General features: G+C 60.5%; 4 protein-coding genes across 7 annotated transcripts; 3 read left to right on the top strand and 1 right to left on the bottom strand.

Annotated features, from left to right (window-relative positions):
* Positions 1–3,853: 3,853 nt before the first annotated feature.
* Positions 3,854–6,332, top strand: CYC1 (cytochrome c1). Its single transcript, XM_082858326.1, has 7 exons — positions 3,854–4,021; positions 4,630–4,826; positions 4,909–5,035; positions 5,122–5,279; positions 5,375–5,535; positions 5,844–5,944; positions 6,048–6,332. The coding sequence occupies exons 1-7, from the start codon at positions 3,890–3,892 to the stop codon at positions 6,150–6,152; spliced, it is 981 nt and encodes a 326-aa protein (XP_082714452.1). The 5' UTR covers positions 3,854–3,889; the 3' UTR covers positions 6,153–6,332.
* Positions 6,333–7,493: 1,161 nt separating this feature from the next.
* On the bottom strand, positions 7,494–12,160 carry SHARPIN (SHANK associated RH domain interactor). 3 transcript variants are annotated; one of them, XM_082858666.1, is made up of 9 exons: positions 11,429–12,160; positions 10,965–11,139; positions 8,760–8,897; positions 8,547–8,688; positions 8,372–8,462; positions 8,152–8,305; positions 7,954–8,072; positions 7,738–7,866; positions 7,494–7,648 (listed from the first exon to the last, which is right to left on the bottom strand). In XM_082858666.1, the coding sequence occupies exons 1-9, from the start codon at positions 11,783–11,785 to the stop codon at positions 7,565–7,567; spliced, it is 1,389 nt and encodes a 462-aa protein (XP_082714792.1). In that variant the 5' UTR covers positions 11,786–12,160; the 3' UTR covers positions 7,494–7,564. The 3 variants fall into 3 exon arrangements, with proteins under 3 accessions (XP_082714792.1, XP_082714791.1, XP_082714790.1); XM_082858665.1 differs by having other exon boundaries at positions 8,152–8,462; positions 8,547–8,655; XM_082858664.1 differs by having other exon boundaries at positions 8,152–8,462.
* A 101-nt stretch (positions 12,161–12,261) lies between these two features.
* On the top strand, positions 12,262–15,320 carry MAF1 (MAF1 homolog, negative regulator of RNA polymerase III). 2 transcript variants are annotated; one of them, XM_082858667.1, is made up of 8 exons: positions 12,262–12,594; positions 13,326–13,451; positions 13,556–13,684; positions 13,759–13,924; positions 14,057–14,178; positions 14,259–14,378; positions 14,548–14,679; positions 14,806–15,320. In XM_082858667.1, the coding sequence occupies exons 2-8, from the start codon at positions 13,369–13,371 to the stop codon at positions 14,825–14,827; spliced, it is 774 nt and encodes a 257-aa protein (XP_082714793.1). In that variant the 5' UTR covers positions 12,262–12,594; positions 13,326–13,368; the 3' UTR covers positions 14,828–15,320. The 2 variants fall into 2 exon arrangements, with proteins under 2 accessions (XP_082714793.1, XP_082714794.1); XM_082858668.1 differs by having other exon boundaries at positions 12,262–12,586.
* Positions 15,321–15,333: 13 nt separating this feature from the next.
* On the top strand, positions 15,334–24,098 carry WDR97 (WD repeat domain 97; the record flags this gene model as incomplete). Its single annotated transcript, XM_082858471.1, has 24 exons — positions 15,334–15,571; positions 15,776–15,906; positions 16,091–16,719; positions 16,882–17,003; positions 17,192–17,897; positions 17,969–18,111; positions 18,194–18,430; positions 18,507–18,597; positions 18,700–18,832; positions 18,921–19,042; positions 19,318–19,378; positions 19,550–19,699; positions 19,778–20,005; positions 20,087–20,212; positions 20,308–20,391; positions 21,384–21,506; positions 21,599–21,763; positions 21,847–22,041; positions 22,144–22,341; positions 22,422–22,543; positions 22,630–22,792; positions 23,087–23,628; positions 23,725–23,786; positions 23,896–24,098. 24 exons carry the CDS (start codon positions 15,334–15,336, stop codon positions 24,096–24,098), a joined length of 4,974 nt encoding a protein of 1,657 aa, XP_082714597.1.
* Between the last annotated feature and the right edge of the window lie 1,716 nt (positions 24,099–25,814).

Raw genomic sequence — 25,814 nt, forward strand, 5'->3', positions numbered from 1 at the left:
AATTTCCCTCTTAGCAGCTCTCTTGACGGTGCTAAGTTTTAGTATGTTGTGTTTTTGTTTTTATTCATCTCAGAGTATTTTCTAATTTTCCCTGTGATTTTTTTTTTAATTTAATTTTTATTTTTGGCTGTGTTGGGTCTTCGGTGCTGCACACGGGCTTTTCTCGAGTTGTTGTGAGCAGGAGCTACTCTTCATTGTGGTGCGCGGCTTCTCATTGCCTTGGCTTTCCTTGTTGCAGAGCACAGGCTCTAGACGCATGGGCTTCAGTAGTTGTGACCCACGGGCTCTGGAGTGCAGCCTCAGTAGTTGTGGCTCATGGGCTTAGTTGCTCTGCAGCATGTGGGATCTTCCCGGGCCAGGGATTGAACCCGTGTCCTCTGCATTGGCAGGCAGATTCTAAACCACTGAGCCACCAGGGAAGTCCCTCCCTGTTATTTCTTCTTTGACTAATTGTTTATTTAGGAGTATGTCATTTAATTTTCACATACTTGTGAATTTCCCTACTCTCCTTCTGTTATTGATTTCTAATTTCATTCTGTTGTAGTCAGCAAACATACTTTGTATGCTTTTACTACTCTTAAATTTATTGAGACTTGTTTTATTGCCTAACATATGATCTATCCTGAAGAATATTCCATGTGCACTTGGGAAGAATATGTACTCTTCTGTTGTTGGAGTGTTTCATTGCTGCCCGTTACGTCTAGTTGGCTTATTGTGTTGTTCAAGTCTCCTCTTTCCCTGCTGATATTCTGTCTAGCTGTTCTATCCATTACTGAAAGTGGGGTACTGAAGTCTCCAACTGTTATGTTAAATTTTCTATTTCTCCTTTCAATTCTGTCCAGTTTTGCTTCATGTATTTTGGGGCTGTGTTAGGCAAATATATCTTTATAGCTGTCATTTCTTCTTGATGAATGGATCCTTTTTTCATTATAAAATGTCCTTCTTTAACTCTAATATAAACATTTGTCTTAAAGTTTATATTGTCTGATATTAGTATAGCCCCTCCAGCTCTGTTTTGGTTACTGTTGATGAAGTGTCCTTTTTTCCAAATTTTACTTTCTATTTGTGTCTTTGAATATAAAGTGTGTTTCTTATAGGCATTATATAGTTGGACCATGACTTTAAAAAGAAAAATCCACTGTGCCAATCTCTTCCCTTTAACTGGAAACTTTAATCCATTTACATTTAACGTAATTAATGATATAGTACAATTTATACCTGCTATCTTGATATTTGCTCTCTATGTGTCTTATGTCTTTTTTGCCCCCAATTTCTTCATTATTGTCTTTGTGTGTGTGTGTGTGTGTGTGTGTGTGTGTGTGTGTTATTTTCCAGTGAACAACTTTAATTCCTTTGTTATTTCTTTGACTACATTTTTTGAGTTATTTTCTTAGTGGTTACCCTTGGGATTACAACTGACATCTTAATTTGTAACAATCTGATTTAGATTAAAATTACATTAATTTTAACTGTATTAAAAGATGTTGCTCCTGTATAGCTGTTTACCCCTTCTTAATTTATTGCCACATATTCCACCTCATATATTCTGTGTCTATACCCATAGATTTTTTTTTTTTTTTGGCCTCACCACACAGCTTGTGAGATCTTAGTTGTGGCGCATGGGCTTAGTTGCCCCGTGGCAAGTGAGATCTTCCTGGACCAGGGCTTGAACCCATGTCCCCTGGATTGGCAGGCAGATTCTTAACCACTGTGCCGCCAAGGAAGTCCCTGCCCCCTTGTTGTGAGAGATGATTTTGACAGATACAGAATTCTCGGTTGGCAAGTTTGTTCTTTCAGCACTTGGAATATGTCATACCACCACCTTCTGGCCTCCATGGTTTCTGGTATGAAATCTTCTGTTAATTTTATTGAGGACCACTTATATGTGATGAGTCACTTCTCTCTTGCTGCTTTCAAGATTCCTTTTCTTTGCTTTTCAACAATGTATAATGTGTACAGGTGTGGACCTCTTTTACTTCATCCTGCTTGGAGTTTTTTAACTTCCTGGATGTGTAGATCCATGTTTTTCATCAAATTTGGAAAGTTTTCAGTCACAATTTCTTCAAATATTCTTTTTGCCCCTCTTTCTCCTCTGCTCCTGAGAATTATGTATAGGTTGGTATGCTTAATGGTGTCCCACAGGTCTCTGGGGCGCTGTTAATTTTTCTCTCTATTTTTTTTTTCTGTTTCGCAGACCAGACAATCTCAACCGACCTAACTTCAAGTTTGCTAATTCTTTCTTCTACCTGCTCAAATCTGCAGTAGAACCCCATAAGTAAAAATTTTCAATTCCATTATTGTACATTTCAACTCCATAATTTCCACTTGGATCCTGTTTATAATTTCTTTTTACTGACATTCTCTATTTGATGAGATATTATTCTCATACTTTCCTCTAGTTCTTTAGACATAATGGTTTCCTTTAGCTCTTTGAACATATTTTTAAATTTAATTGTTTTTTTATTAAAATTTTTTATTATTTTTTTAATTTTTATTGGAGTATAGTTGATTTACAATATTGTGTTAGCTTCTGCTGCACAGCAAAGTGAATCAGTTATACATATACACATATCCACTCTTTTGTAGATTCTTTTCCCGTATAGGTCATTACAGAGTATTGAGTAGAGTTCCCTGTGCTATACAGTAGGTCCTCAGTCCTCATTAATTATCTATTTTATACATAGTAGTATGTATATGTCAATCTCAATCTTCCAGTTTATCCCCCCCAAACATATTTAAATAGTTAAGATTCCCTAGAGATAGTTTCTATTGATTGGTTCTTTTTTCCCTATTTATAGGCCAGACCTTCTTGTTTCTTTGGATGTCTCATAATTTTTTGTTGAAAACTAGACATTTTCAATGATATAATGTGGCATTTCTGGAAATCTGATTCCAGGTTTTGTTGCTGTTGCTGCTATGGTAGTTGTGTTTGTGTATTGGCTTTTCTGAACTGATTCTGTCAAGTCTATTATTTGTCGTGGGTAGCCACTTAAGTCTCTACCTGGTTAGCTTAGTGGTCAGATAAATGATTGGACAGAAATTTCCTTAAGTGTCTGGAACCAATAAATCTCTGTCATTCCCAAGTGGCTCTGTGTGTATGTGGGACATGCTCTCGGAATTCAGCCAGGCAGTTTACAACTCTGCTTTAGGCTTCACCTGTGCACAGAGACTCAAGGTCAGGTCTTTCATGAGTATATGCACAGCCCTACTTATGTTTTTGACCAACTGTATTCCGGAAATTTGTAGGGCTTTTCAACGCCCCTGTGGACAATGTATTCCCCAGTTCTTCCTTTTAAGCTTTTTGGTTAGTCTGTTATTTGCCCCAGCTGTTCTCCATTGCCTCAGGGAGATTACAGCTTTGAAACTACAACACTTGCCAGTAATTGCCTTCACCAAACAGCCTCGGGGAATAGGCTACTAGCACTGGGCAAGTTGAGTGGGCTCGGCAAGAGGGGCCTTCCAGGGGATCACCTGACTGGTTAAGTAATATCAGTGCTTTGCAGTGAGGGTGTTCTGCCACTGCGCCAGGTCTGGAAATGTTGCTGGACGAAAGCGTGCGATGCCTTCGAAAAGCGGTGGATTCCGGGTTGGGGGCGTCCGGGCGTGGGGGGCGCAGCACCGCTGAGCCCCGGAGACCAGCGGCGGGATCAGGGAAACCAGGGTTGTTGGGAGTTGTCACGGCAACAGAGAGACGCAACGAGGACCCGCCCAACCTCTGGTTTCCATGACGACCGGAGTAGCGCGGCGAGGCGGTGCCCGGCCCTGACTGACAGAGCCCCGCCTCTCCCCCGCCCCGCGGCCTCCCACGCTCCCCGGTTCTCGCGATGTTTAAGCTCTTTCGGCGCCGCAGAGGCCCACGGTAGCGGCGGCAGCGCTGAAGAGGGGCAATATGGCGGCAGCGGCGGTGGCTTCGCTTCGCGGGTTAGGGCTGGGCCCGCGGGGCGCGGGGCTGCCGGGCGCGCGGTCCCGGGGTCTGCTGAGCGGTGCGCGGCCCGGGCAGCTCCCACTGCGAACACCCCAGGTGAGAGCTGGTCTTAACCCTGGCCGCCGCGCGGACCCGCAGGCCGGTGAAGGTCACCGCTGGGAGGCTCCGGGCGCGGGCCGGGCAGCGCGGGAGCAGCCTTCGCACCCGGGCCCGCGCCCCGGCCGGACCCCCGCTGCCTGCCGACCTTGGGAGCAGGGCTGCGCTCCCACCCCTCCGAGCAGCACAGGCACCTGGTGCCGAGCGTGGGGGGCGGCGGGGCGGGCTCGCTGCCGGCTCGGGACTGGGCGCTTCCCCGGGGGGCGCGCCCAGGCCCTCTCCCCTCTCCGGCTTCCAGACTGGGCCCGCGTCCTAAAGTGACCTCAGCCTGATCTCGGCCAGCTGCTTGTGACCTTGGCCTGCCCCAGCACCCTTGCTCACTTCGGCCCGATTCCTGGCGCAGGATCTAAGAACACGCCTCACAACCCCCCCCCCGCCCTCAGGGCCGAATTCCGGTCAAGGGGTCCGCAGCGGGGAGGGTGGGGAGGGCAGTGGCGCGGGAGGTGGCCGGTGCTGGGTGCCTGAGTTGGGAGAGGTAGGCGCTGAGAGTCAGATCCCCAGGTAGGGCTGGGTGGTGTTCTGGCAGGCGCTGAGCGGGACTCTTGCAGGCAGTGTCCCTGTCGTCGAAGTCTGGCCCGTCCCGGGGCCGGAAAGTGATTCTGTCAGCGCTTGGCATGCTGGCGGCAGGGGGTGCAGGGCTGGCTGTGGCTCTGCATTCAGCGGTGAGTGCCAGTGACCTGGAGTTGCACCCCCCCAGCTATCCGTGGTCCCACCGCGGCCTCCTCTCCTCCCTGGACCACACCAGGTGTGTGGCTGGCTGGGGGAATTTCTGGGTGGGCCGGGTGGGGTGGAATCCTCGGCGCCCTTAACCCTTTCTATGTCTCTAGCATCCGGAGGGGTTTCCAGGTGTACAAGCAGGTGTGCTCCTCCTGCCACAGCATGGACTACGTGGCTTACCGCCACCTGGTGGGCGTGTGCTACACAGAGGATGAAGCTAAGGCGCTGGCTGAGGAGGTGGGGACGTGGGGATGCCGAGGACCCACAGATCGGGGCTCCTGCTGTGCTGGACAGCAGAGTTGTGATGGGGCTCTTGGTGGCAGGTGGAGGTTGAGGACGGCCCCAACGAGAACGGGGAGATGTTCATGCGGCCGGGGAAGCTGTCTGACTACTTCCCCAAACCATACCCCAACCCTGAGGCTGCACGAGCGGCCAACAACGGAGCACTGCCCCCTGACCTCAGCTACGTCGTGCGAGCTAGGTACTGGCCTGCGGTGGCCGGGTGTGTGTGTGGCGGGGGACGGCGGGAAGGGCTGCCTCATGCCAGGGGCTGAGGAGACCCCAATCTGGTCCCAGGCACGGTGGTGAGGACTACGTCTTCTCCCTACTCACGGGCTACTGTGAGCCACCCACTGGGGTGTCGCTGCGAGAAGGCCTCCACTTCAATCCCTATTTTCCTGGCCAGGCCATTGGCATGGCGCCTCCCATCTACAATGAAGTCTTGGAGTTTGACGACGGTGAGAGGCCCCCACGCTGGGGGTGGGCAAGCTGGGTCCTGCTTTCCCCACTGCCAGGGACGCTCTCCTGGTGTTCTTGGCCCAAGAGTGCCTGCACCTTCCTTGGCTGGGACACTGTGTGTTTCTGAGGAGGCTCATGGGCAGCCTTGAGGCCATCTGTGTGCTGGCTGGTGGTAGGGTGGGTCCCATCCCTTTTGAAGCTGTGGGCAGGAACCCGTCTCTGCCCCATGGTGGAGGATGCTCTTTGGGCTACCCCAAATTGGGCAGGGACACCCACGGGCAGCTCGTACCACTTGTCCTTGGTCCAGGCACCCCAGCTACCATGTCCCAGGTAGCCAAGGACGTGAGTACCTTCCTGCGCTGGACATCTGAACCAGAACATGACCATCGCAAACGCATGGGGCTCAAGGTGAGAGGGCTGGGCGGAGGGGCACAGTGGGCCTGGGGGAGGGGCTGGGAGCTGGGCAGGGCTCCTTCCTGCCTCCCTCCTCTGAGCCTGCCCCCCCCCCCAGATGTTGATGATGATGGGCTTGCTTTTGCCCCTGGTCTATGCCATGAAGCGGCATAAGTGGTCAGTCCTGAAGAGCCGGAAGCTGGCATATCGGCCACCCAAGTGACCCTGCCCAGTGTCTGCTTGCTGTCCTGCCTGAATGGGTCCTCAAGCCAAGGAGCCACCCTGGGCCTGTTCAGGTCCCAGCTGGCCCTCCTGGCCAAGCCCCTCTTCCTCTGGGACAGAGGGGAAGGGGCAGGAGACGGGGTTCCAGCTCCAGATCGTTCAGCGCCCATCATGGAAATAAATTAAGTTTCTCAATATACCCATTTGAGCTATTGTGTGATGGGAATACAGGTTTGCAGAGGACTCTGGGACGAAGATCCCTGCCCTCAGAGCTCCCGGGGTGTCCAGTGCAGTGTGGTCAACATTGCCCTGAATGCTGGGAGTCCAGCCAGCAGTGAACGTGGGACAGGAAGCAGAGAACTAGCTGTTAGAGAAAGCGGCAACACTGACCGGAGTGGAGAGAACCTGGTTCCAGGTGGAAAGGGCTTCGCTTGGCCGGACACGGCCCAGGGACCCAGGGCCCTGCTGCAGTAACCCACCAGTGTCCGTGTATTGAACCATTTGGCCTTCATCCTGAAGGCGGCGGGGAGCCCTGCATAGCATTTCAACCAGGGAGAGGCTGGCCTAAAGTAGGAGCTGCAGGAGCTGTTCCTGGGGCTCAGGGGCAGGCAGGGCTGGGCGGTGGCCGGGAGAGGAGGGGCAGCGCTCAACCTCACCAAGGAAGCAGAGAGGCAGGTGGAGGCCACCCAGAGGTGCTTCTGGTCTCTTGGCTGGGCAGCTGGAGGTGCTGTTGACTCAAGGGTCACGGTCTTTGTGAGGGGACAGCACCTCCTAGCAGTATACAGGGCGGCTGGGAGTGGGCTCAGGCCACACGGCCAGACAGTGGCTGGGCTAACACAGCCATGGACCTGTCAGTAGCAAGAGGGCCATGGCGATGTTTTCTTAGTAGTAGCCCTGGGCCCTGGCTCGGGGCTCTTATCCTCTGAGCTTTTCTTGTCCCCAAGCAGGGAATGTAAGGGCAGCCTGGTGGGAATAGCCCAGAGGAGTGGGGACCAGCGTGGGGAGGGCAAGAGCAGAGAGGAGAAAAGCAGAGGGAGGGTGTGTGCCTGAAAAGCTCTGGTTGGAAAAGGAGGGCCAGTCAGCTGAGGGCTGGGTGGGGCTCAGAGGGCCCAGCCCAGTGGTCAGCAGGCAGGGGGTGTCCTAAGCACCCTTGGGGCCTGGGAGACTTCAGGGGACTTGCGTCCCAAGTATGCTCTTCAGTAGCCACCTGGGCCCAGCTCGGGAGCCGCCACCCCTGCCTCTGCCACTCAGTTTCATCTGAGTGGGGCTGCACCCTGCTCTGCATTCTCCCAGCAGCCCAGTCTGCACAAGGGCACAGTAAAGGGGCACCCAGCTGGCTCACAAGTGTATTTAATGACTCCAGCTCACAGCCCCTCCCTGGCAGCCCCGGTTTTGTCTCCAGCGAGCGGTCAGTCAGCAGAGGTTCCCTGAGAGGTTCAGGAGGGGGTCCAGGGACCTTGGGCCTGGAAGGGAAGGGCCATCCTCTCTCCTTGTGACCTGGGGGCAGGGGCAGAAGATGGGTCATTCTGCTTGTTTTGCCCCCCTGCCCCCATCCCCTCCCCTGCCTCTGCCTCTGCCCCTGGTACCTTTGGTAGCTGCTGGGTGGAGGCTGTGGGAAGGGGGTCCCAAGCACAGGGCCTCTGGGTGCTGCACATCTCACAGCCGGGTCGGCTTGGGGCATTGATGAAGGTGCAGGAAGGGCAGGGCCAGCCGGGCTGGGGAGGTGAGGACACAGTTACTGCTTACCCATTCCTTCAATGCCCACAGCCTCCTAGGCCCTCCCTGCCCAGTCCCTTGCCCACCTGAAGGGGGTTGGGCAGGGTGGAGCCAGCTGGCTGAGGGGCTTGGGGCAGCCCCAGTGACTGAGGAAACAGGCGGCCTAGTTCCCCATCCATCTTCTGGGGGTGCTGAGGATTGCGTCCTGCCATAGAGGGAATGAGGCTCAGGACCATGTCAGGCTGCACCCCACCTTCCTCATCCCACTCCAATCAAGGACTGACCTGGGGCCTCTCGGGGGGCTGAGAGCAGGTAGAGGAAAGCAGGATCCCCATCCCGCCGGACCCCATAGAAAGCAAGGCTGTATTCGGGGACACACAGGCACCTGCCGATGACCCAGCGCTGCACAGCCGGTGGGAAGCCAAACTCCGAGAATACCTGGGGCCAGAGTGTCGGAATGTCACCCAGGTCCCCCCAGCAGGGCTCCCCAGACCCCGTGCTCACCTGCTCCTGGAGGGCCCCGATGGTGGAGTGGGGGTGGACTGCCAGCGAGATGTGGGCAGAGGACGCAGCATCTTCAACTGTAACCTGTAGCCTGGGCCAGAGTGTAGGTCAGCGGTAAAGACCGGGGACCTGACAGGACTGGGAGGGCGGGTGAGATGGAAGCCCCAGGCCTTACCTGATGGGGCCGGGAGGGAAGCAGGCCTCCTGGAGCTGGATGCTGAGGGCCACGTGATGCTGGGCCAGGATGGCTGCTGCGTGGGCTGCCCGCTTCTCATCCCCACCCTCTATGGCCCGGGTCAGGTGCCCTGCTAGGTCCTCTACAGGGGAGAGAGGGCCGTCACAGCCCCCCGCGGGCTGCCCCCCAGCCCCTCCAGCCCCCTGCCCTTACCTTTCTCCATCAAGTCTCCAGGGCGCCAAGGAAGATCCACCTTGGGCTTGGGGGCCTTGGTTGCAGGTACTTCAAGGAGACTGGGCGGGGAAACAGGGCACGTTTCTGAGCCTAGGGCTGGGGTCAGGCTGTCACTGCCTAGGAGGGAAGATGTGGGGTGGGCTGGTGGTCTGAGCTCTAGCCCCCAGCTGAGTACTCACCCAGGCCTCTGCTCTCTGACCTCAGGTTTCCAGTACTTTTGTCTTCTCCCTCCTCAGCTCAGCCCCTGCCAGGGCCCCGCCTTGGCCACACTTAAAGCCAGGCCTTTTCCCCAGCCTTGGCCCTTGCAAACTCCAGAGGTCCCAGCTGACTCCACTCAGAGCTGCACCTGGCTCTTCCTTGGGCTCTGGAGTCCTTTTGGTCCCTTCTGCTGCCCAGTCCCACCCGTGCCCCTCCTCCACAGAGGCCGGGCCCCTTCTCTTGGCCTGTACAGGCCCTCTCAGCCAGCCAGGAGGCTCCCTGGCCTCGCAGCAGAACCAGAGGAGGTCCTCAGAAGGAGCCCACCCCATACTGCTCACCAGGAGCCCTGGAGTCAAGATGGCCTCTTTTTTTTTTTTTTTTTTTTGCGGTACGCGGGCCTCTCTCACTGCTGTGGCCTCTCCCGTTGTGGAGCACAGGCTCCGGACGCGCAGGCCCAGCGGCCATGGCTCACGGGCCCAGCCGCTCCGCGGCATGTGGGATCTTCCCGGACCGGGGCACGAACCCGTGTCCCCTGCATCGGCAGGCGGACTCCCAACCACTGCGCCACCAGAGAAGCCCCAAGATGGCCTCTTTGTTGTCCTCGGGGACCTCCATCCTCTCTCTTGGCTCTACCATCGTCACAGAACACCTTGGGCTGCCCCCATGCCAAACCCTCTCCAGCCGATGCCTGCCCTGGGCATGCTGCCGTCTCTGCTTCTTACCACCCACTTGAGGCCCTGCCCACGCGGTGCTGATGCAGCTCCTGTGGTGGCCTCAGTATTCTGAGCTGTCCTCCCACCGAGATAAGCAGGGCTCCCGAGCACCGAGCCCGAAAGATGTCATGCATACTGTTGCCTTGGGGCTTCTGTACCTGCTGCTCCCAGGACACATGGTTCACCCCATGATCTTTAAATTTCACTCAAGGGTCACCTTAATGAGTATTTCCCTGCCACCCTATTTTAAATTGCAAACCCCTCCCTTCCAGCGCTCCCATCCTTTCCACCATCTGACAGAATTTATTTTACTTATTTTATACGTCTGTCTCCTCTCTGGAAATGCCAGCTCCAAGAGAGCAGGGATTTAAAAGTTTTATTCATGCTAAATCTCTAAGGCCTTAAAAGAGTGCTTACTACAGGTGCTGAACACACATTTGGTGAACCAACGGACAACGAATGAACAAAAAAAAAAGGCCTTTCCTTCTCTGCAGATGCTGTCGTCTGGACCTCTCTTCATCTCAGTGTATGGTTTTCTTCTCACCTCTGACGGCTGTTCTGATGCATCTGTGGACTTTCCCTGGTGCACTGTCTGCCTTCCCGACCCTCTTCTCTTCCCACTTCTCTCTTCTGGTGACCTTGGTTGACCTTTTCTACTCCCAACCTTTACCTCTTTAGAGCCCCAGCCCCAGTCCAGATCCACCTATCTCCCTTCCCTCCCACATGTTTAAGAACTTGACCACCTCTGTGCCCTCCCAAAAAGGTCCTCTATCTGGGAGCTCCCCAGTGTCTGTTCCTTGCAGCTTTCTGTCTCAACCACTCACTCTTCCATTTAAACCTCAAGGAAATCCAGCCAATTCCATCTCCTAAGCATCTCTGAAACATCCTTCTTCTCTCCGGCCCTATCTGCACCACTCACACGAATGCAGGTCTCAACCAGTCTTAAGTAGCTCGAATCTGAGCCTGTCACTCTCCCACTGAATACCTTCCCAAAGCTTTTCATATAGTCCGTCTTCTCACCCAGGTCCTGAGGGCCTGCGTGCTCTGCCCCTCCACATTGTCTGGCACTCCAGGCTCCAGCTCTTCGGTCTCTGTTCCTTTTCTCTACTTCCTCCCTCCTGGGAGTCCTCCCAGAACCCCAGCAGTGGGTAAGGTGGGCTCAGCTTTCCCCACTACTCCCCCCATCGAGACCTGGGGGGTCGGGGCTACTCCTGTTCTCTTGCAGAACTAACACTATCCCGGTCCCAGTGAATCTTCACTCCAGGGCACTGACCATTCTGTCCTTCCACGGTGGCACCTCGGACCAGGGCTGCCCACCGCCGAGCTTCCTGAGGGTTGGCGAAGTGCAGGCTGAGAGTCCCAGGCCCTCCTGGTGGAGGCTGCAGCTCATGCTGGCTGGGGCCTCGGACGGTGTAGGAGACGGACTCCAAGGGCCACTCCAAACTGACCTGAGGAGGGGGAGAGTCCGGGCTCAGTGCCTCCCCCAGCACATACTGCATGATGATCAAAGGAACACGAGGTAACATTTGCAGGCCACTTTCACTGTCCTAAGCCCTTTACACGTATTACCTTATGAAACTCTCACACTAGTCCTACGAAGGGAGGTACCAGCATTATCCCCATTTAACACACAAGGAAACAGAAGCAAAGAAAAGGTAACTGCTCAAGAGCACGCAGCTGGCGAATGGAAGGGCATGGCCTCGGGTTCAGCGGCCAGCCCCCGCCGCCCCCACTCACCGCCCCGGGCCCCGCGCCAAGCAGCTCCAGCCGGAAGCGCCCTGGTCGCTCGGGGTCCGCGCTCAGCTGCAGCCTCCGCAGCTGCGCCTCTGCGTCCGGCCCCGCGCCCAGCGGCCTCACCGCGGCGTGCACGGCCAGGAGCACTGCAGCCGAGCCAGCGTCGGAGGCCGCAGCCGCGCCGTCCGCCGGCGGCGCCATCTCCGGTCCGGTCCCGGCCCGGCCCCACGAGCCCGCTTCCGTGGCCTCGGGCCGCTGAGCGCCTCCACCGGCCGGAAACTGGGACCGCGAGCCTGGGGTTCCGGGCGCCGCCCGAGCGTTGGAGCCGTCTGACCCTCCCGCTTCGCCCACGATGGACATGGCCAGAGGGTCTTCGGACTCCGGCGGGCGAGGCTGGGCTTGGAGGCCTGTATTCTGGGCAAAGCGTCAGGGACTGAAGCACCTGCCACAACTGGAAGGCCCTAGAGGCTCGGCTGGGGGCTGCAGCCCGGCGGCCCTGTCGACCCCCGCGTCTGGCGGGAGCCGGACGCGCTCCTAGGCTCCTTCTGGGCCGCCGCCCGCCTCTCGCCGCCCACCGAACACTCAGTTGCCCCCTCTCGCCCACACCTACAGCACCCGGGGCGGAGCCGGCGAGGGGCCGCGACCAATGAGCGCCAGGGAGGAAGGCGGGTTCGCACGGCCGAGAAGATGACGGACATGCGCCACAGCCAGTAGGAGTGGAAGACGGGACTGAGCGGCGGGTACTGCCCCCAATGGCTCTGCGAGCTCCCGGTCCCGGCGTCTGGAGCGGGCCATTCAGACGCGTGGGGCCGGGCCTGGCGGACGCTTGTTGTTGTCCGGCCCGGGGAGGTAGAGGTCGTTCGCTCGCTTGCTCGGGCCTTCTGTGGCGGTCGGCGGGCAGGTCGGTCGCGATAGTCGGGCGCCGTGCACGGGCGAGGCTATGTCGCGGTGGCAGCTCGGATGGGCCGGCGGGGCCGGGAGTAACGGGACGTCGCTGCGGAGCTTCTTTCCCCGGATACAGTGCGGCCCGAGCGGAGGCCGCGGCGCCGCACTCCGGTCCTGAGGCGTCCGCGCTACCCGGGGCCCGCACCGCCTTCTCACCCGCACCGACGCCAATCGACCTGACCCTGCCTGGTCCGGTCCGGCCCGATTGAGCGCAGAGTAAGCAGGTAGGGGTACGCCCTGTGCCCGGCGCCGACTCGGGCCCTCCAGAACTACAGCCCCCAGCAGGCTTCGCGCTGGAGCGCACGCGCGCCTCCCAAGGCGCACGGCTTCCTGGGACTTGTAGTTCGCGCGGCTTGGCTGGGGTTCCCCTTAGACCCGGCAGACGCTGTAGCGCCCTAGCTGCCCGGCTGACAGGCCCTCCGGGGGCCGCGGGCCTCCCTCCGCTCCCTGTCGTACTTTCGGAGAAAAACGGAGGAGCTCACTAGAAAGCAGCCTGTAGAACAGGAAAGAGCGCCGCGTCCAGGTGACGGCAGGGCCGAGCCCCAGGTGATCTGGTTCCTAATTGGGTGCGGTTCTTACCCGGGCTGAGGATCCCGGCCGGAGGGGCACCGCAGGAGTCACGTCCCTTCGCGGGCTCGCAGGGCCCCCCTTGGTGGGTAGGGCTCTTGTGTCGGGATGGGGGCTGTTAAGGGAGAGACTAACCCAGCAGCCCCGGGGTTAGCAGGATCCCCGGTGGGTCCCCCAGCCTGGCCCAAGAACTCCTGTGAGGTGCAAGAGGTGTGGCTGATCTGGGGCCTGGACGTGCCGCTCTCATCACCTCTCCCGCCAGTGCTGAAGGCCTGGGAGCAGGCTGCAGGAGGGACCCAAGTTGTTTACAGCGGCGCCACTTACTGGGAGGAGGGCTGAAGGTGGAGCCCCAAGGGCCAGACACCCATGGACTGACCTGCATCCTCAGGCAGCAGTAGCCCTTTGGAGCACAGGACCTCCTCCCCGAGGACATGAAGCTGTTGGAGAACTCCAGCTTCGAGGCCATCAACTCGCAGCTGACCGTGGAGACGGGAGATGCCCACATCATTGGCAGGTGAGGCCGGGGCTCTGGGGCTGGCGTCTCAGAGGTCACTCTGCCCTGTCTCTGGGTTGAGCCTGCGGGGGTGGCGTGCTTCATGGTTGTGCCTGCGTCTCTAGGATTGAGAGCTACTCGTGTAAGATGGCAGGTGATGACAAGCACATGTTCAAGCAGTTCTGCCAGGAGGGCCAGCCACATGTGCTGGAGGCGCTGTCCCCACCCCAGACCTCGGGCCTCAGCCCCAGCAGGTGAGCCGGGCAGGGCCTGCCCACTGTGCACTGGCAAGCGGGGCAGTGCCAGGCTGACGCTTCTCTCTGTGCAGACTGAGTAAGAGCCAGGGTGGCGAGGATGAGGGCCCCCTCAGCGACAAGTGCAGCCGCAAGACCCTCTTCTACCTGATCGCCACGCTCAACGAGTCCTTCCGGCCGGACTACGACTTCAGCAGAGCCCGGAGCCACGAGTTCAGCCGGGAGCCCAGCCTCAGCTGGGTGAGGGTCGGGTCGGGGAAGGGACCTGTAGGCCCACAGCCATCCTTGGCATCCTCCCTAACTCACTGGGGCTCGGCCCGGTTCACGCCTGCTGCCCTGGGTCCTCGTCAGCCCTGACTGTGACCATCCTAGGTGGTGAACGCAGTCAACTGCAGCCTGTTCTCCGCTGTTCGGGAGGACTTCAAGGCCCTGAAGCCGCAGCTGTGGAACGCGGTGGATGAGGAGATCTGCTTGGCTGAGTGCGACATCTACAGGTGAGCTGGCGTCCCTGCAGGTGGGTCCTGGGCGGGTGGCACTTGGGACCTAACACCACATCTCGCCCCACACGCCCCAGCTACAACCCAGACCTGGACTCAGATCCCTTCGGGGAAGATGGCAGCCTCTGGTCCTTCAACTACTTCTTCTACAACAAGCGGCTGAAACGGATCGTGTTCTTCAGCTGCCGCTCTATCAGGTTGGCCAGCACCTGTCCACCTCCCTTCCTTTACCTCCCTGTTTGGCTCACACACCGTTTCCCCAGCCTGGCCCACCCCATTCCTAACTTTGTCCTCCCCAGACACCCTCCCTGGGGTTAGCAGCAGGCTGGGGGTAGGCGGTTTTAAGACTGGTCCCCCCACCCCCAGTGGATCCACCTACACTCCGTCGGAGGCAGGCAATGAGCTGGACATGGAGCTCGGGGGAGAGGAGGAGGAGGAGAGTGGAGGTGGAGGCCGCGAGGGCGGCCACGAGGAGACCAGCACCATGGAAGAGGACAGGTGCGTGACGGTTGCAGTGGCCTCCCTCCCTTCAGCCTGGGGTGTGCAGGGCAGGGTGGGGCCCCCTCTGCCTGGTCTCCTGAGTGTGGGCTCCTCAGAACTCACTGTGTGCCGCCCGTTGCCCAGGGTTCCGGTGATCTGTATGTGAAGAGGAGGAACAGAGGCCCTCGCTTCACCCAGCTTCAAACAGTGCCTGGACCTGCCCACCTGAGGGGCCGCAGGGCCTCCACAGCTGCTGGCCAGATCCTGGCGCTACCACAGCACCAGCGCCACTCCAGGCCACACCTGCCTAGCCCTTTGGCTGTAGCCTGTGGATGTCCCCTCAGCCCCACAGGCTCCCGCTGCCCACGCTGTGGCTGGACTGGACAGCAACGGCACAGGGCCTGGTGGGAAGAGCCACTGCCCCGCCCAAACGAACTGACACGGGCAGGGACAGCTGGACCACAGAGTTTATTTTTGTATTTTGTGCAGGGTCAGGCCTGGACCTGCACACTCCAGCCCAAAGGGCCGGAGACCCAGCAGGCGGTCCCCAGGGGTCATCCGCCCACTTGTACTCCCCACCTTGCCCATCGGGCAGCGTGCACTGAGTGTCACTTTGCTGCAGCTGGTTTGCTTCCAATAAAAGTTTCTGTGACTCAGTGCGCACGGAGGCTCATGAGGCGTGGGGGCGGGGCCTGCGTCGAGGGCGGGGCCTGCTGCGTCCGGTATCCTAGCAACGGTCCTAGAGGGCTGTTGAGCCGCCTGGACCCCGCGGCTCCTGAAATGGAGCCAGAAGTGTGGGACGCAAGCAACCCCTTTACCATAGAAGGCGACCACCTGATTCCAGACCTGGACCTGTATGATGCCGACATCTACGACGTCCCGGACCCGGGACTGCTCAACGAAGAGGATGGTGAGGTGTCCTGGCCTCGACCCCCAGATGGCCGGCTTGGCCGCAGGCCTCACTCAAGCTCTGGTTCTGTCCTCTGGGAATGCAGCACTCCCCGGGCAGTCCCCTAACCTGGCAGGGCCCTCAGGAGGGGCCTTGGCTGCCCACGACCTCCAGGGTTAGGGGCCCAAAGGCCACACCGACAGGGCTTCCGCTGCCGGTTCGCAGACTCATCGTTTAAGGAGGCGGCCCCACGGCTTTTTACCAGCAACTCTCGGTGGCGGAATGTGACCCCGAGCGCCCGTGCCCGCCAGCTGTGGCTGCTCCTGCGTACAGGCCTCCAGACTTTGGTGGAAAAGGTGCGGCTTGCCCATGGCATCCGTCTCAAGGCCTCTTTCCGGCCCAGCCCTTCCCCTAGGGGTCCCCTGCAGGACCCCAGCCCAGATCCTCTTGGCTCCCCTAGGTGGGTGCCGCCTACACCCCCGCCCCCCAACCCCTGGCCCCCGCCAAGTTTACGGCAGGCTTGCTGGTCCCGGTCCGCAGGAAAAGAGAGCCGAGCTGCACGTGGCGCGCTTGACGCACGGGCTGGAGCTGCTGCGCCGCCTGGAGGTGGCAGCCGGGCTGTGCTCGGTGGCACAGGACCCCATGGGCAGACGCTTCGTGGTGCTGGACGGTGCCGGCCGCCTGCACCTGCGCAGACAGGATGGCTGGGCACAAGAGAAGCTGCTAGCTCCGGTCGCGCTTACAGGGCTGGTGGCAGTGCCGGGCGAGCTGGGCACTGTGGGCCGCTTTGTGGGCTGGGGCCCAGCGGGGTTGGCCATCCTAAGGTCCGACCTCAGCCTGCTGTGGCAGAGTAAGCCAGTGGAGCGCAGGGTGCCGGGCCACGAGCCAGTCTGCTGCCTGCCGGTGCCCGACGCCGGGCTGCTGCTGGTGGCGGAGGCGGGCAGAAGCCTGGTGCTCTGGAAGTTCCGTGCAGGGGGTCGCTGCCTGGTTCCCCATGGGTCCCCTCTATGGCTGCCGCCAAACCTCTCGGGTGCGCTTGCGCGTCTGGCTCTCGGGCCTCAGCATCCCCCTCACGTCCCACGCTGCTGCGCAGCCTACGGCTCAGCCGTGCTCACCTTTGATCTGCACACCTGGGCTGTCACAGATGTGCGTCGGGATCTGCACAAAACGTGAGGAGGGGCCCAGGGGCTGGTGGGAGAGGGGGAAATCATGAGGTGAGTCCGCGACACAAATCCGGTCGTGGTAGGGGTGCCGGCGCGTGCGCACGCGCGCACACACACACACACACACACAGCAGTCCTGAGTCCACGGGCCTCCCTCTCCCCCCTCAGCACCATCTCCGACCTGGTGTACTGTAGAGAGGTGGGGGCCATGGTGACAGCTTCCCGGGACAGCACGGTGAAGGTGTGGGAGGCTGACTGGCAGATCCGGATGGTGTTCGTGGGACACACAGGTGCGCCGTGTGTGGCTATTGAGGCCTGGTCTCCCCTCACCCTGGGCACAGCCCTGCCTTTGAGAGCTCCGGGCACAGGATCTCCACGGGCTTCTGGCCAAGCTTCTCCGCCCTGGTCATGACCCTGACCGACGACTCCCCTTCCCTCAGTCCCTGGTGCTCAGGAGTGACCCGAGCCCCTCCCGCAGGCCCGGTGACTGCGGTGGCCGTGCTCCCGAACACGGCCCTTGTGCTGTCGGCTTCTCAAGACGGGACGCTGCGCACGTGGGACCTGCAGGCAGCGGCGCAGGTGGGTGAGGTGGCGCCGAGCCGCCGGCGCCCGAGCGTGCCGTCGGAGACCGTGAGGCATCTGCTGGCTCCCGCCGGCCCCGGCTGGCCCTTGCTCGCCTTGCGCGCCCGCAGCGTGGAGCTGTGGCGCGTGCGGGAGCTCTACTCGCCATTGGCCCAGCTGTCGGCGCCGGTGCTCCACCTGCAGGTGGCGCCGGCGCTGCCCTCGCCCATGGCCCCGCAAGCGCAGCTGCCCACGCGCCTCGTGTGCGCCTGCGCCGACGGCTCGGTCTACCTGGTGTCGGTCTCCAGCGGACGCACCGTGAGCGCGCTTCTGCTGGAGCCTGAGGACTGCGCGGCCGCCGTGGCCTACTGCCTGCCCCGCGAGGTGCTGTGGCTGATGACGCGCGCCGGGCACCTGCTGTGTGCCAACGCAGCACGCTGCCCCATGCGCGTGCTGCACCGCCTGTGGCCGCCGCCGCCCCCGGCGCCCCGGCCTTGCTGCCTGCACCTCTACAGCCACCTCACGGACCCCGGGAGCGCGTTTGCCGCCTGGGAGATAGTGCGCCAGTACAAGGGCGAGCTGTGCCGCAGTGATGTGGCCGGGGCCTGGAAGGACAAGAACCGGTGGGTGCCGGAGCCAGCCAGGGTTGGGCAAGGCGGCCGGGTCCACACCAACAGGCTGTGGTCACCCATAGGTACCTGCTCGTGGTGGGGCACACTGATGGCACCCTGTCCGTACTTGAGTTGCGCTCCTCGAAGACGGTCTTCCGTACGGAGGCGCACGGCCCAGGCCCCGTCACCGCCATTGCGTCCACCTGGAACAGCATCGTGTCCTCCGGTGGGTACCTCTCCTCCCTCCACGGCCGGCCTGGGAAGCCCTTCCCTCCCCAAAGGCCCCACTGTGGCTCCCGTCCCCACAGGGGGAGACTTGACCGTGAAGATGTGGCGCGTCTTCCCGTATGCCGAGGAGAGCCTGAGCCTCGTGCGCACCTTCTCCTGCTGCCGCCCGGCGCTGGTGCTCTGCGCCCTCGGGAATCGCATCACCGTGGGCTTCGAGGACCTGAACAGCGCCACCTATGGCTTGGTGCAGTTTGGCCTGGGCAACAGCCCTCGCTTTGATCACCGGCCCCAGGACGACCCCACGGACCACATCACCGGTGAGCGGGCAGGGCAGAGGTGAAGTCCAGGCCGCCAGATGGCTCTGGCCCCTGACCCTGAGTCCTGGCCCCCCAGGCCTGTGCTGCTGTCCCACACTCAAGCTGTACGCCTGCTCCAGCCTGGACGGCACCATCCGCATCTGGACCGCGGAGAACCGCCTGCTGCGGTGGGCTGGGGGTGGGAGAGGGTTGGGGGCTTGCCTCTGCTGCTGCCTCCGTGTTCTGTTCCAAGGAGCAGGGCCAGACTGTCGGTCTGAACAACCCTCCAGGCTCCTGCAGCTGAACGGTGCCCCTCAGGCCCTGAGCTTCTGCAGTAACAGTGGGGACCTGGTGCTGGCCCTGGGCTCCTGCCTCTGCCTGGTGGCCCACAGGCTCTACCTGCCCACATCTTACCTGATTAAGGTGCGCACTGAGCACAGGTAGGCAGGGTGGGGCTGCTGTGGGCGACCAGCCACCGAGGCCAGGGCTCCAGGCTCCTTTCCCCGCTCAGAAGCTGTGCCAGGATGTCCCTGATGTGGTGGATGACCCTCCACTGCCGCTGACCAGCCAGGAGTCGCTGACCTCAGCCCAGCTGCAGAGGCTCGCCAGCCTGCGCGGGGTGGCCAGCCTCAGGTCTGCCGGCAGGCCCAACCGAGCCGTCCCGGAGGCCCCGACCTGGCTCCCCTGGGTCAGGGCCTGGCCGAGTGCTCCCAACCTGACACCCCAGGGCTCCCAGGCCCCTTGGCCACCCACCGCAAGCCCGTCCCAGTGCCGGCCTTCCCACTCCTGGCTGTTTGTGGTTCTCCGCCAGGGGCCTGCCCACCACCCCTGGGTCCCTGGCCCAGCCTCTGCCCTATCCCACTGGTAATGCCACCCAGTGTCCCACCTGTGTCCTTCCCTGTCTGCAGCGCAGCCTCGTCTTTCATCCACTGCCCGACGGCCACGCCTCAGCAGCCAGTGTTGGAGAAGGTGGGGTGGCTCCTGACCCCTTCTCCACCTCAGTGGCCCAGCACTGCCCCCCGACCCCGGCTCAGGCCCTTCCCCTTCAGTCCCTGGGCCAGGCCTGGGATCCCTGTGCTTGTCTAGGGGCACGCAGCAAGGCTCAAGGAAGAATGCGCTGACCCCTGACCCTCACCCCAGGACTTGGAAGCCTTCATTGCCCGGGACCAAGACCTTCAGCAGCTGAAACTGGGGCTGGTGGGCCCTGCAGCCCGGCCCTCACCCTCCTGGCAGCAGTGCCAGGAGGCCTTTGATAACTACCTCCGTCTGATTTATGGCCCTGGTCTGCTGGTGAGTGTGGGGCCTCCCCAGTCCCTCCCTTCACCCGGAGCCTCTGACACTGCCCGTCTGCCCTGCCCTCCCTGCCAGGGCAGGTATTCCGGAGGAGAGTCCCAGCAGTGGAGCACCGTGACCCTCACAGTGGAGAGACAGACCTGGGACATGTGCGCCCTGCCCAGAGACGTCCCCGATCTCGGGGGCGTTGAAGCCTCGCCACCACAGGATCTTGGGACCCTGGGCCAGCGCTTTGCCCGACCACCCCAAGTCCCCTTGCCTCCCCCCACCACCCACCGGAGGTTGCACAGCAGAGCACCCCAGGTGAGGCTTACCACCACTCCCACCCCTCTGCCTTCACCTCATGGTCCCCACCCCACCCCCTGACGACTCCTTCCACCCCAGCTGCTGGCCCGCTCCTCCCCGAGCCATGAACTGGGCCTTAGTCTGCAACTGCAGCTGCAGTTGGAGCGGCTCCACGGGGAGAAGCCTGTGGCCCCGGATCCACTGTCCTCCCACCTGCAGCGCAGGGTGAGGGGCCCAGGTGGGTGGAGGCTGCTGCCCGAAGGCAGAACTGCAGGGACACTGGAGTCCAAACTCGGCTCTGATCCCTGTCCCATCCCCAGATCCCCCTGCTGCTGAAGAGGCGGCCCCAGGAGCATCTCTCCAACCCCAGGGGCTTCTTCCCTGCCGCTGTTCAGCCCTATGAGGTGAGACCCCTCGCTGTCCTGAGGCCCTTCCCTCCCCGGGGGGCCCTCCTTATGTACCCCATGTCCCCTTTGCTGTAAGCCTTTGTGCCCAGCTCTGACCCGAGGGCCAGGCCCACCTGCACCCCTCACCCCGGGCCCGCTTTGCCGCCGCTGCTCTCCGTGTGCCCTAACTCCTCACTCCGGGAACTGGCTGCCAGAGGGCCAGGGACTTCGGAGCTGGAGCCAGGCGAAGCCAGAGCCTCTGCCAGCGGTCGCTCCTGCAGCCACTCCCTAGCGCGAGGGTCGGGGGGCTGGGGCCTCTGTGCACTTTGTCCGCGAGACCAGAGTCCCCTCCCTTGAGGGGAGCAGAGTCGGTGGGAGCCGGCCTTCCCACTATCTCCCCCGCCAGATGCCCAGACAGGCCGAGCCCCTTCTCCCCACACATCTGGCGCTCTTGCCTTCCCAGGTGGGTAACGGGTCCTCCCAGCTGCCGCTCCATCTGCCCAAGCCCCCAGTAGCACCCCCTCGAGCTCCCGTTGCCCCCTTCTTTTTTTTTTTTTATTTTTTGGCCACGCTGCGTGCCTCGTGGAATCTTAGTTCCCCGACCAGGGATTGAACCCCGGCCCAGCAGTGAAAGCACGGAGTCCTAACCAGTGGACCGCCGAGGGAGTCCCTCCTACTGCCCCCTTCTTATCAGCGTCTCTGCTCCAGGACCGGGGGCTGAGTCCTGTGGAGACCATGTGGGTGTCAGGGCTCCCCAAAGGCCGGCTGTTACCCAGATCTCCGTCCTCAGTTACCACAGCTGATGCCACACTCACTGCCTGCCCTTCGGCCTGATTTCTAGAGATTCTCTCTTCCTGTCTGTGTGTCGTGGGCAGGGCGTGTGAGCCCCACTCAGCTCTTGGACGTCAGGCGGGCAGAGCTGGGCTGGTGGCGGGGGTGCCCTGCCAGCGTGGTCTCTGGGGCAGGTGGAGTCCAGGCCCTCAACCTGCCCCGCTGTGCTCCACCTGCAGTACTGGCGGCGGCCCATCCGCTTCCCGGGCTGCGTGCCCAACTCGGTGGTGCTGCAGCAGATGTGGCTGCCTGTGGAGGTCAGCGGCCTCGGAGCCCCGGGCCCGCGCCGCTGCGAGAGCAAGGCAAGGGGCGGGGCGAGGCGGGGCGGGGTCTGCGGCGGGCGGGGCCGGATCCCTGCCGCGCCCGTGGCCACGCCTCGCTCTCCACTTCGCAGCCTGGAGGGAGCCGGGACGACCCGTGGCTGCCGCGGCAGGAGAAGCTGACCCAGTTGTTGGGAGGGGAGGGGGAGGAGGAGGGCGAGCAGGGTCTGGACTGGGCCTCGGACTCGCAGCGCCGCCACACGCAGCTCTCCGACCAGCTGCCGGAGCAGGAAGCTCAGGTGGGCGTCCGGGGCTGGGCTGGGCAGCGGCGCAGGAGCTGCCTGAGGCGGGCAGGGTCTGCAGCTGCTGCCGCTGCCCCTAGAGCCCCGAGGGTCGCATCCCGAAGCCCATGGGCTCCCGCGAGGACACCGCCAGGGCCGAGACCTGTCTTCACTGCCCCCAGTTCCACTACGGGCACTCGCTCTGGGAAGAGCGCTGCGGGCATCTGCCTAGGTTCCTGCTTTTTTTCGTCGGCCAGAACTGGTTCAAAAAGCTCTTCCCCATCTTCACTCTGCAGGTTCGGGGGAGTTTGGGAGGCACGGGCTCAGGTACGGGAGGGGGAGGCTGGAGCGCCCGGGTGCGGCGCAGGGGGCCAGGCCTCAGCACCAGATCCCTGCAGGCGTACCCCGAGGCGGGCACGGTGGAGGGCCTGGCCTCGCTGTTCATGGACCTGCTGGACGAGGCCTCTTGGGCAGACCGCGTGCACATCCTGCACGCGCTGCTGCGGCTGCTGCCCGACGTCAGCAGAGACCTCTGTAGCCGGCTGCGCGGCATCCTCGTGCGCTTGCTCAACCTGGACCAGCCCCCCAGCCTCCAGGTGAGCCCCTAGTCCCGAGACCCGCCCCGCCCCGCCCCGCCCCAGGCCTCGGGCCCCAGTGTCGCTCCCCCTGCGCTCAGGACAGGATGCAGAAGCAGTTTGTGATGCTGGCGCTGCAGCTGCTCCTGGCCTGCTCCCTGGAGTCCCGCGAGGTGGTGCTGGAGCTCCTGTGCTACGTCCTTTACTCGCCAGCCTCCTGCTGGTGAGTTCCGCTCCCTTCCCTCCCTCCTCCCCGCTGCTGCCAGGGAGGCCGCCCAGAAGCCTCCCACGCCTGTACACCTGTCCCAGGCCGGACCTCAGGAAGCTGCTGGAAGGACTCGGCCTTCAGGACCCGCACGGCCTCCTGTTCAAGGAGATGATGACCTGGGTCCAGGGCCCGGAGCGCGCCTCCAAGGCCGCACTGCGCAAGCGCTGCTGCCAGAAGCTGGAGGAGATGGTCGGGCAGCTGAAGGTCTGGGCGGGGGCGGGAGTGGGGGCGGGGCGGGGCGGGGGCGGGCCACCTGCCCGCAGAGCCTCTCGCCTTCTCCCCAGGCTTTTCCCAAGTGCAGAGGGGAGAGCCAGGTGAGGCCAGCGGGCTCCTTGCCCCGCTCTGGCTCTGCGCCTCTTCCATCCTCCCCCATCCCTCACCCCTCCCCCATCTCCCGGGATCTTCCTGCGTCTCCCCAGGAGGGAGTCTGGGGTGGGGTCTCAGGCTTGGAGCCATGGGCAGCACCTCTCCAGCCTCCACTGGCCAACTCCCCAGCAGATGGAAACTGTGCCGCCATCTGTAGCCAAGTCGTCAGAGATGCTGCCCGAGGTCACAGAGACCTCAGCACTTCACCCTCCTTCGAAGGAGACCCTGTCGCAGATTTCCATGGTCTCTGGGGCAACTGTTCATATCTCTGTGATGCCCTCAAGCGTCTCCCGGACGCCCTCACCGGTGGTCTCACCCGGAGAGCCGGACTTGGCCGCCCTGGAGTTGCAGGCCCAGCAGACGCTTGCACAGATGCGCTTTGGGCGGACCCAACGTGCACTGTCTGGGACACTGACGCACTTCTGCCCCTTGCCTGAGGCCCACTTGGGATCCTCCGCGCCAGCTGCACTGCCTGATGAGCCACTGTCTCTGGAGCAGACGACCTGGTCACAGTCAAAACTGCTGGACCTGGGGCCCATCAACGCACTCAACTTCTTCTGCGAGCAGCGTGGGGCTCGGCAGCAGGACCCCCTGCAGGAGGAGCCCAAGACCCCGCCCCCTCGCCCGCCCCCACGGACGCCCAGCATGGTGGTGCCACAGCCCCGGGAACCCCGGTGAGCACGCCACGGGTCCCTGGAAGAGGTTGGGGCAGAGCCTGTGTGGAACAGCTGAGGCGTGGGCTTAGCCAAACCCGCTTCCTTATCCTCCAGGCACTACTCCATCCTCCGGCTTCAGGAGGCCAAGGTCCAGAGGTCTCCAATGAAACTGAGGGGTGAGTAGGGACAGGGGTAGAAATCGGACCTGACCTCTACCCCACCCCAGCCCAGTTCCCGCGGAGCACTGACCCCACCCCAAGGCCTCACTATACTGCTGGCCCCCAGGCCGAATGCTGTCCCGGCTCTGGGCGGGCCGCACCCTGGATGGTGCCGTCCGGATGCTGAAGCTGCCACTGCCCCGGGTGGAACTGCAGCCTTTCCCCCCAGACTGGCCCAGGCCGGCCCATCCGCTGCCCCCGCAGCTCCTGCAGCCTGCCCTGCAACGCTACTTTCTGCCAGATGACACGGACCCTGACAGCTACAGCTGAGCTGGCTGGTGACCCTGGCCTGACCCTGCCTCCCCCTTTTCCCTCCAGCATGGAGTCAGGACATGGCTCTCCAGCCGGCTATTCACCCCAGCCAAGGCCCAGGGCCCGAATAAAGTCCAGAGGCCACGGCCAGCTCACTTTCACCTTTGGGGGCCCCTGATGTGGGCGGGGGGGGGGGTCTGGCTGGTGTGTCACGAACCTGCTGGTGGCCAGCTGCATGTGTGAGGCAGGAGCTGGGGGACTGGTGGGGTCTGGGATGGGACAGGGTCTGGGCTCGGGTCAGCACGTGGTAGAGCAGCGTTCTCGGTGCGGGAGGGCCTGTCTGCCCAGAGAGGGAACCTGCCGCACGGGCGTGGCCCTGCTCAGGCACTCAGCCACGGTGCTCAGGAGGGGAGGGGGAGACTAAGGGGTGGGCCGGGGAGAGGGGAGGGTCTGGGTGGTCGCAGGTGTGTGGGGGGGAGCTTGCAGTCATTTGATGCAGGTGAAACCAGGAGTCGGTTGGAGCTTTGCTACCTTTAGGCTGGAAAGGAGAAAAATTAATGAAGAGGCCCCGTCTGCTTTATCCGAGAAGCAGTAAAGGGGCAGTGTTCTCTGGACCTTTCAACCTAAAAGTCACCAGGAGATTCACCTTGTCTGTGAAGCACGGGGTCTCGGGGCCTCGGCCTTCTTCTGAACTGCCGTGACCTCAAAGGGCACTGACCCAACCACACGTGGAGCCCACGTGCGCACTTACTAGGACGGCTTTTGTGGCGGGCCTGTTCTAGCTTTCTGTGTCCTGCTGCTGGGCTGCCTGGGCAGCGATCTCTTTCCTGTATTTTCAGCCTCTGACTTTACACATTTTGCTCAATGGCTTTGTGGTTAAAACTGGTCTCCCACACCTTTCCCACAGCCCCTAACCTGTGCAGGGGCTCTTGTCACAGGGCTGCTGAGTGGGCCGCTCTTTCCTAGGCCAAGGAGGGCCAGCAGTGCCAGGTCCAGATAACTGAAAAACTTGACGTTTTTATAAAAGGAACTGTACCTGCTACAACAAGGACTGAGGCCCGTAGTAGTCTGCATCTACTGGTGTTTCTATGTTTCGAATTACAGAAGCAATAAATGCTTTAAAAAATACAGACACGGGAATTCCCTGGCAGTCCAGTGGTTAGGACTCTGCGCTTTTACTGCCGAGGACTCAGGTTCGATCCCTGGCTGGGGAACTAAGATTCCGCAAGCCACGCGGTGCAGCCAAAAAAAACCACCAACATACAAACGTGAGAAAGTAGGGCAAGAGTTTAAACAGGTCCAAATCCCCGCTAATCGTAAAGGAAAACACTAATATATTTATTAATACGTATTAATGTATAACTTTTAAAATTAGGAAATATATTAATGAAAATATACCATTAAGAGAGTAAAAAGTCAGGCCACAGAGTGGGAGAACATATTTGAAATACATGTAACTAAAAATGGCTTGTCTCCAAAATATATAAAGAAGTTCTACAAATTAATAAAAAAAATCACACAACCCAATTAAATGTACAAAAAGCTAGAATGGGATTTCCACTATAGATGTTAAAATACCAAATATATATATAGCAAACATAAATACATATTTTTTTCCACTTCCTGACTGTGTGACGTTAAACAAGTTACCTGTGTTCTCTAAGCCTCAGTTTCCAATCTATGAAATGTGGATAATAATGCTATGACACCTCACAGGACTGCTGTGAGGATTAA

Source organism: Leucopleurus acutus (genome assembly GCF_964270905.1).
Source record: "Leucopleurus acutus genome assembly, chromosome: 17".
Taxonomy (NCBI): domain Eukaryota; kingdom Metazoa; phylum Chordata; class Mammalia; order Artiodactyla; family Delphinidae; genus Leucopleurus; species Leucopleurus acutus.